This window comes from Stenella coeruleoalba (genome assembly GCF_951394435.1).
Source record: "Stenella coeruleoalba genome assembly, chromosome: 15".
NCBI classification, from domain to species: domain Eukaryota; kingdom Metazoa; phylum Chordata; class Mammalia; order Artiodactyla; family Delphinidae; genus Stenella; species Stenella coeruleoalba.
In genome coordinates this window covers 24,220,577-24,229,677 of record NC_137161.1, presented here as the reverse complement: position 1 = coordinate 24,229,677, position 9,101 = coordinate 24,220,577, and the positions used below count along the sequence as shown (strand labels likewise).

Here is a 9,101-nt window from a genome sequence, read left to right as displayed (position 1 = left end):
CAGGCACTAGTTGAGAGTGGCCCAACCTTTCATAATCCCGGAAGATCTACCACCAGGGAGGCCAATACCCAGGCAGCACTTTCCTCTGGAGCCCACCGTGGATCTGCAAAATGTATAAGTACTCTCAGGGCATAGAGTTTAGGTGATTCTGTGGCAAGTGTGAAAATATACCCAGGGATCGGGAGAGGTAGCAACAACCATAAGAAATACCCCAGGTGGGTTAGCAATAAGAGTAGAATGCCTCCAGGGAATGGAAGTGTGGACATGCCCCCAGGGAGTTTTATAGAAAGTGTGGAAACATCCTTAGAGGAAGGTGACAAGTGGCTGAGTAGCAAAACTAACTGTTGGCTATCTTCGGGGACATGTGGAGAGTCAAGCTCCAGGGACATCCAGGGGGCCTGGCCAGCAGCCCCTAGCCCAGGTCTAGTCCTGAGGTAGGCTTGGTGTTTACATTCCTGGAGCAGGGGGTCTCCTTCCTCATCTTCACTGAGGGAAGGACTGATTGAGGGCTTGAGTCCTGGTCAAACCCTCAGTCCTCATACTTAAGGGCTCCTGGGGTCTGATAGCTCCCTCCCTCCATCATCACCTCCCACTGACCTGCTGTCTCCCTGGGGCCAGGCAACCTGATCTTCCTCCTAGCCAGGGATGCTGCCCTTGAGCAGGAGCTTGGGAATAGGGAGTAAGAGGGGGGAGGGCCTGTGGGAATAGGATCTTCATCTGACAGACACAATTGAGGCCTATGCGATCACAGGGTGAGGATGGTAGCTGTTCTGTGGGATTTCTGCTAGGGAGCACTTTTCAAGCCACACAGACTCAAGTAGTGGTTCTTAATCTCTGGGGTCAAGGACCGCTGTTTAGGAAATCATGATGAAAACCAAGGTCCTTCTTTTCAGAAAAATACACATGGACCATGGCCCCAGGCCACTAAGTTAAAAATGCCTAATCCAGACAGATACCCAGCAAAGGCAATGGAGTATAGTGATCTGGAATCTGCACGGGTTAAAATCCTCTGTGTCTTACTAGCTTTGAGATTTTGGGCCAATTATCTTACATCTCTGAGCCTCAGTTTCTTCACCTATAAAAAAGGGATAGGGGCTTCCCTGGTGGCGCAGTGGTTGAGAGTCCACCTGCTGATGCAGGGGACATGGGTTTGTGCCCTGGTCTGGGAAGATCCCACATGCCGCAGAGCGGCTGGGCCCGTGAGCCATGGCCGCTGAGCCTGCGCGCGTCCAGAGCCTGTGCTCCGCAATGGGAGAGGCCACAACAGTGAGAGGCCCGCGTACCACACACACACAAAAAAGGGATAATAATTATACCCACTTCCTAGAGTAATCATGGGGATTACATGAGGTAATATAGGTAAAGTGCTTAGTATAGTACTTGGCACATGAATGTTAGCTATATGATGATGATGATGACGATGATGATGGTGATGATAAATAATCACAATACTGGGCGATTTCTTCCTTGCTTGGAGAACTATTTTTACCCTTCAAGGTCCAGGCTGGATGTCCAATCCTCTGGGGAACATTCCCCGACAGAGTCTGGTCATATATATCACTCCTAGAGCATGCAACAATATTAATAATTATTAATAATAAACTAGTTGCTTAGTTTATTGAATGCTTACTCTGTGCCCAGGTGCTGTTCTGAGCACTTTGTATTTAGCTCATTTAATTCTTACGAGAGCCCAGAGAGGATACTATTATTAGCTCATTTAATTCCTTTAAGGGCTGAGAGGAGGATAGTATTATCCTTGCCATTTGACAGATGAGAAAACTAAAGCACAGGTAAGTTAAATAACTTCTAAGGTCATACAGAAAACAAAAGCTTGAAGGCAGGCTGACTTACCAGAAAGGGAACACAAACACACACAAATACACACACACACACAGACACACACGAGAAAGCTTTCCCACGCATCCTTATTGTACCCTTCCGGGGGCTGGGGGAGGTATCCCCAGCCACAATGGGGAGACCAGTCTGTGGTGCCTCTGACTCCTCTCTACCTCCCAGGTTTCTGCACTGCCATAGGGCAGCCCCCTGAGGCCTCTTCACTCCCCCATCATGCTCCAGCGCCTCACCAGCCTCTTCTTCAGCTCCCCGGCGCCCCCCGAGGACCCCGACTGCCCTCGAGCCTTCGTCTCCGAGGAGGATGAAGTGGATGGCTGGCTCATTATTGACCTGGCGGGTGAGGCCCGAGTCTGGGGCCAGGACTGACTCCTGGGCCTGTGAAGTCGTCATTAGGGCAAGTGGCCAAGCAGTTGAGCAGGGAGCTGCTAAGGGGTTGGGGAGTTCCCCCGGGCCTACTGGGTAAATTGGGGCTGAGGCAGTAATATTGGAGGTGGAGGGTAACAGGGCCCCATCTCATGCAAGCTGGGGCCATCTCCTGGCGGTACAGTGTTGGAGTCCACACCTCACGCGCCCTAGGGCAGCAGGTCGAGACTGTGGATGCCCATTGGGTATGGTGGGCGGGGCTGCGTGTCGGACTAACGATGCCCTTTCTCTCCCTGCCCCATTGTGTCCGGTGTGTGTGTGTGTGTGTGTGTGTGTGTGTGTGTGTCCCTCCCTGCTGCGCCCCCTCCTCCGCATGGCTCCCCCTCCCGCGCCACGTAGACAGCTTCACAGCTCCACCCAGCCCCGGGGCCGCCCCGGCCCCTGCGGGCCGCCCTCCGCCCGCACCCTCCTTGATGGATGAGAGCTGGTTTGTTACCCCTCCGGCCTGTTTTACTGCAGAAGGGCCTGGGCTCGGGCCTGCCCGCCTCCAGAGCAGCCCCCTGGAGGACCTCCTCATCGAGCACCCCAGCATGTCCGTTTACGTGACCGGCAGCACCATAGTGCTGGAGCCGGGACCTCCTTCCCCGCACCCTGACGCCGCCCTGCCAGACGGAGACCTTAGCGACGGGTGAGCCGGCCGGGGGCGGAGCCTGGAGGCCTAGAGAAGCTTGTCTTGGAGGTTAGGGTCCCCGCTGCAGGAGCGAGCCCAGGAGACCCCCTGGCAGTGCCGGGGCGGGGCCTTTAGAGGCGGGTCTTCGAGGCAAAGGGCGGGGCCCATGGGCCGGAATGAAGCTAGGCCTGAAGGTAAAGGGGCGGGGCTTTGAGATAGGGAGAGGCGTGGCTTCGTGGCTAGGGCGGGGCTTGAGAGAGACAGAGCTTCGAGGCTTGGGATCGCTGAGACGGTAGGCATCTCCAGGTTGGCTTGGAGGAATGGTTGGTACCCACAAGAAGGGCATTGTGCGCCCCCCTAGGAGCAGAGACCAAATCGTGCGAGGGTGCGGGGACAGGGTGGGAAGTGCCAGCGCTCTCCTCCGTCCCCCACGACTTGTCTAGCCCTGACTGCCTCGCTCTGTCCCCTCAGGGAGTTGGCGCCTGCTCGCCGTGAACCCCGGGCCCTGCACCACGCCGCCCCTCTGCCGGCGCGGGCCACACTGCTGGAGAAGGCGGGCCAGGCGCGGCGCCTGCAGCGGGCCCGGCAGCGGGCCGAGCGCCACGCTCTGAGCGCCAAGGTGGTGCAACGGCAGAACCGCGCCCGCGAGAGCCGTCCGCGCCGGCCCAAGCACCAGGGCAGCTTTGTCTACCAGCCGTGCCAGCGCCAGTTCAACTACTGAGCTTCCGCCGGCCGTGCCGCAAACCCCTCGCTGACTCCCGACCCTTATCCAGCCCCTCCGCCGCAGCCAGTGTGCTGCTTGAGGGGCGCCTGCAGCCCACTTCGGGCTGGACACCACAACCTCCCTTCTTAAGTGTGTGAGGTGGGGGTGATAGCCTCACTCTCTCTCTCTCTCTCCTACTCCTTCTATTTCCCTATCTCTGATCCTCTAATCTGCCTCTGAACCTCCCCCTCTCCCTTCACCTTCTGGCCCCTTCTGGCATCTAATGCTCCATCTCCCCCACCGCCGACACTCCGTCGGTTCCGATCCTGATCTTTGCCCTGACATTCTCCATCCCTGCCCTCCGGTCCTCTACTCTGGCCCACTCCTATTTCTGAGAGTGTCTTCTTCCAGTTTCATTTCTGGCTCATTCGCTACCTTCAGCTCCCACTTTACAAGCCTCAGTCTATCTAATGTTTGGCACTGCATTCACTCCTGCTCCCTTATTACTCATTCCCAGTAATTCTCCCACTGAGACTAAAGGGTTCTGCCTTTAGTCTTCCCCTTCCCTCTCCTCTGGGGGCTGGGCTCCTTGGAGTTGCCTAGGTATGGAAAGGTAAGGTATGTGGGAAAGGACTGTGAGATGTGAGTTAGAGGGAGAAGGTGGAGGGAATCGAGGAAAAGAGGAAACCTATTGAAAATGTAGACAGGACAGACAGGTTAAGATGCTGTAGGGAGCAGGGCACAATGGGGGCTGGCATGGTGCTTACTCAGAGAGGCCAAGCCCTGCTCTCAAGCTGGAGCCCACATCACTTTTCTACAATGCCACCTCCCAAATCTCTTCCTGAAATCAACCCCTCTGCCGGGCCCTGTATCTGAAAGGCTTAGTTAGTACCTTGCTGCCCTACCCACATCAACCCAGCAGTAAAGGCTGGGCAAGGCCCTGCCATCCTAGACATCTGTTCACATGCCCCAAGGTGCTAGAACTAGCTTAGGAGAGATGCAGGCCAGAGGGATTCTAGGCAGGAGAAGGACACACCCCAGGATAAGAATGCAGAATGATGATGCTGGGGAGGACAAGCTGTGGGGTGAAGCCAATCAAGGAATGGCAGCTAGCCTTCATCTTGCCTCTGGCCTTGTATTTCATACTCTGCCAGGATGGCTAATAAACACTCCTGAGTAGGAGGCCAGGAGCCCCACTGCCACAATCCCCAAATAGTCCCTGTCCAGGTTCAGGGCCTTTAGGGGAGCCTCTCTTCATTTTCTTTCCCAGGGCTCTCTTCCTTTCTAGGCTGCTGGGGGGAAATGGGTACCCTATGGTTCCCCTTCCCTTCTCCTCCAGTAAGTACCTGGAAGAGGGAACCTGAATATCTGGGTGAGACAAAGGGAACAGGGGCAGCCAGCTTTCCCCTTCTCACGGTGGGATTGACTTTTGGGCTCAGACACCAGCAACAGCCTCTTGGGATGCCCCGAGTTGCTTCCCCTTTCCTCTTTCTGTCCTTTTCTAGTGTGTGCTCTTTCTTCCTTGAAACCTTTAAGATTTCCTATTACACACTAACACAGGTCTTTCCCTTCAATTCTAGGTTTCTAGGCCTCACAGCCAAGCTGAGGCTTACAGAAAACTCTGCAACCCCATGCGGGCAAAGGCAGCTGCCCTCCCTGGCCCTATAACCCTAGGTCTCCAGTGGGGTGTATGGATAAGGGAGGGGGTAGCCCCATGGATGCTTGGATAGGGACAGAGAAAGCCCTGTTGGGGTCTCCTATCCAAGGGAATAAGCCAAATTTACAGTAAGAGCAGATCAAATTCCCCATGCTGATCCACTAGGGCCCTAGTAGTTGACAACCTTGCTCCTCTCTCCAAGGTTCTCCTTCAGTTACGACCTAGTCCCTTTTATTCTTCCAGCTACTCCTTGGTTACTTCACAGCCAGCTTAGGGTCTTCAGCACTTCCAAGAGCTGAAACTCCCTCCAACTCTTCTTGCCTACTCCTTTGCTGCCAGCTGGAGCCTAGGCTCAGTTCTGGGCAGTGCTCACGATCCTTCTGTGGGGGAAAAGTGAGTTATAGGGCATTTGGCTCAAATTTCAAAAGGCCCCTACCGTACCCGTATTTCTGGAGGCTCCTGTAGTTCTAGAACCCTCCAACATCATCACCTGGCTGGTTGCAAGGCTCATGTTTTTGTACTTTCCTATAGATTCTGTAGCATTTGAGTGTGACAATATTTTAATTGTGTATAGATTTCTAAGAGCCAACACTAGTTTGGTCTCCTGCTAGTCTGACTCCTGAAGCAGCAGAACTCGTCATACTGTATTGACTGTGTATGTGCCTTTCACCTTGAGCATGCTTCAGGATTTTTTTTTAAACCACAGAACTTGAATACATGAGGGAACCAGAATTCACAAAGTCCTATGCAACCTTAGACAGGAGGAGGTTAGAGAGTCTGTCTTTACTGATGTTTCAGAGACCCTGTAGAAGTTTGTTCCAGACTGCATTACTTAACGTCAAGACTACCAGCGCTTTGCCAAAACTGAGTATGTGAGAGGGACCCCTATTTCTAGAGTGAGTCCCAATTACATCAAAGGACAACTTCCAGTGATTCTCCAATACATCTCTCTTCAAACTGGGTGTCATTTCCAGCCTTTGCAGTCTGGCCCCATCAGGGTCCCATCTGTGTATGAATGCGGTTTGCTGCTGTTTTGGAGTATGCTTGCTCCCCGGCCCCCACCTGGAACCTTGAGTTTGCTCTGACCCATAATGTTAGGTGCGTTGAGGACCCCACCAGAGCTCTTGGATGACTCCTCAGATCCATGTGGCTTTATGTGAGGGGACTGAAGGCAGACATAACATGGCCCCTTATATCTTCCCTCTTGCCCTGCTGCCTAGTTCCAAATGGAACCAGTAAGATGAGTGCGTCCCTCTTGGGTGTTTTGTGTTGAGACTGGCTGAAAAGAGGAGACTCTGGTTGACCATGTTATGACATGTTGACAGACTCAAGGACACAACCGCCTCAGCCTGCTCACGTGGCATGCCTGTGTATGTGTGTAACAGGATTCTGATTGTTAGACTGTAATGTTATTCCTCTATGGGAGAAAAAGTTAATATAAAGAAAAACAAATAAAAATCTATTTAAAGCACATTATGCTTTCTTCCTGAGTACAGCTAAAGTAGGAGAAGCACTTTGCAATCTCAAACACAGTATTGGCTTAGGGTGTTGTTAGGCTGGCTTTGGTTCTGGTTGTGCGTGTGTCATACAGGGAAGGAAGAGGGTAGATAAGCTTGCTGGTAACAGAGCCAGACAATGGGGGGTGACTCAGAAATAACTACTTTTAGAGAATCCTTATAATGCAAGACACATTTAAAAAAAGGAAAATAAGAGCATGAGAATCATCAATTCAACCTTTTGGTCTCAGGCACTGGGTTATGGAGCCCCTGAAGGGGAAGGGATAGAGTATATGTCTAGCTGTAGGAGACACGGCAGAAGGCTGGGGCCCAGACCAAGATAAAGACAGGACCCCAAGCACTAAAGTCCCCTGAAAGTTGGGGGTAGGGTAGGGGCAGAAGCAGCTGGTTTGGAGACCACAATTTTTTTTTTTTTTTTTTTTGAGACCACAATTTTTAAGGTAAGAACAGAGCCAGGAAAGGGAAAAACTAGGCACACTGATGAGTCACCCCAGGCCTGATGCAGATGAGAAACAGGGCAGCCAAAGAGTGGAACATAGTGGATATCTCTGAAGTACATAATGCAAAATGACAACTTTTATTTGGGAGCTGCTCCATTTAACCACGGACATGGACTGAAGTTAGAAACCTGACCTAAACTGGGCTAGATTCTTGATGCTGTTACAAAAAATCTTGCTGGTCAGTCTGGGCTTATCTCTTGAATGGAGGAGGTGTAAACATAGTAGTTTTGGAGCAATCCATCATGTGCATGGAGAAGCAGATGAATGAGGTAGAGAAGAGTGCCATCTGGTTTGCTGATGGCTTCCTGTCTCCAGAAAATCCTGGGTGACCTTTGATCCTCTCTAAGTTGATTCTGTCATTTTGCAACCAAAAGAAATCTGATCAATATCAAAGTGCCTGGTATAGTGCTGAAAAGAGCTAGTTTCTTCAAAGCCAAGAGAATGAGTTGAGTGAATAAGTAGGTACATTTTCCACAACTTGCCAGGTGGGCAACTCAAGTGTAATGAGGACATGATGGGATTCTAATTCACAAAGAAGGCTGTTCCTATTCATTTATGGTCCAAAGAAAGAGCTTGCTTACCCAATAATCCCTTACCAATAACATACGTTTATGTTCTAGGACAAAGACATTTATTTAACACATTCAGTATTTCACATTGTACAAACCCTTAGATTCTCTTTATTCACTGGTCCATTTCTACAACAAATACATCCAAAACACTATATAATAAAATTATTTACAACATTTCCAAATGAGAAGATTCCTTTTGCCCCACTACTGCTATTCACACACAGTACTTCCACAGCACAATACATCATTAGAAGATCTAAAAATGCTCACCCTGTACTCTAGGCTGCTTAGGAAATGTGAAAACTATTAACATAATCACATTAGCTCCTCTCAATACATGGCAACATTTTAGAAACCTTGAACTTCATCTTGCAACACCAAAAGGGTTCAACAACTCTGCTTTCCCCATTGCACTTTATGAAACAGGTTGCAGGGACCAGGAAAAGGACCACATTATTAAAATAACTAACTGTACAGAAATGGATTTTAAAAAGTCACAGCTCAAAATCGCTTTTTGTAAAATTCACACACATTTACAAATATCAAGTCGTCATTCAGCTTGTTTACTTGGATTTTCTTCGCTTGGATTGCACCACACTGGTTATGTCTGTGGGGAGAAAGGAAGGACATATTCAGCTGAGGCATTTCTTTATAGCAGTGCCTTTTAGACAGTCCACAGGAACCAGGGCTGACCTAAGTGGAGCCCTACTGGACTCTGAATCAGTCTAAGGTCCTCAAAAGGGGAACTCAGTGTGAAGAGGGTCTCAGACTTCTCGGCCCTGTAAACTAGGGCCTGGCGATTGGGGAAATGTTATACAGGTAGTGGAAGGTGAAGCAAACATACATGAAAAAGGTGCCAGGATGGGGAGAGCTGCTTTAGCTGGGCAATTAACCCCACAATCTCCATCACCTGTTTCCATCACCCAATGAAATGATGGATAGACTGACAGTGCTTTTGGTGAGAAATCAATAAGTGATGTTACAAGCAAGTAAGTGAATTGTGCCACAAAAAAAACCCAGCCTCTGGAGCCAAGCCATTGTTTTGCAGTGAGGAACTCTTTTTGCCACGCCATAGTCAAAGTCTCTAAATAACATGACTATGACCGTTGGTCAGCAAGTGTCTACCATGGCCTAGCCAGGTATTATCAAGGCTGTGGATATACCTGTGTATGTATGGAAGGCATGGAAGCAATTCAGAGCAAGTCACAGCCTGCTCTGAGCCCAGGTGAGCCTGAAGGCTTCATGGAAGGGGTGGGAACTGAGTG

The 9,101-nt window shown here is 50.6% G+C and overlaps 2 protein-coding genes across 10 annotated transcripts in view; one reads left to right on the top strand and one right to left on the bottom strand.

Annotated features, from left to right (window-relative positions):
- Window positions 1–2,067: 2,067 nt before the first annotated feature.
- TP53INP2 (tumor protein p53 inducible nuclear protein 2) lies at window positions 2,068–3,608 on the top strand (the record flags this gene model as incomplete). Of its 2 annotated transcripts, none has more annotated exons than XM_079945750.1 (3): window positions 2,068–2,191; window positions 2,737–2,905; window positions 3,359–3,608. In XM_079945750.1, 3 exons carry the CDS (start codon window positions 2,068–2,070, stop codon window positions 3,606–3,608), a joined length of 543 nt encoding a protein of 180 aa, XP_079801876.1. The 2 variants fall into 2 exon arrangements, with proteins under 2 accessions (XP_079801876.1, XP_079801875.1); XM_079945749.1 differs by having other exon boundaries at window positions 2,617–2,905.
- A 3,811-nt stretch (window positions 3,609–7,419) lies between these two features.
- NCOA6 (nuclear receptor coactivator 6) overlaps window positions 7,420–9,101 on the bottom strand; it is a 97,538-nt gene continuing 95,856 nt past the window's right edge. For 6 of the 8 annotated variants that reach the window (XM_079946512.1, XM_079946511.1, XM_079946513.1 and 3 more), the window contains one exon: window positions 7,420–8,443. In XM_079946512.1, coding sequence (XP_079802638.1) covers window positions 8,400–8,443 — 44 coding nt within the window. In that variant the 3' untranslated portion in view covers window positions 7,420–8,399. The remainder of the gene's footprint in view (window positions 8,444–9,101) is intronic. The other 2 variants (XM_079946517.1, XM_079946518.1) reach the window with 2 other exon arrangements.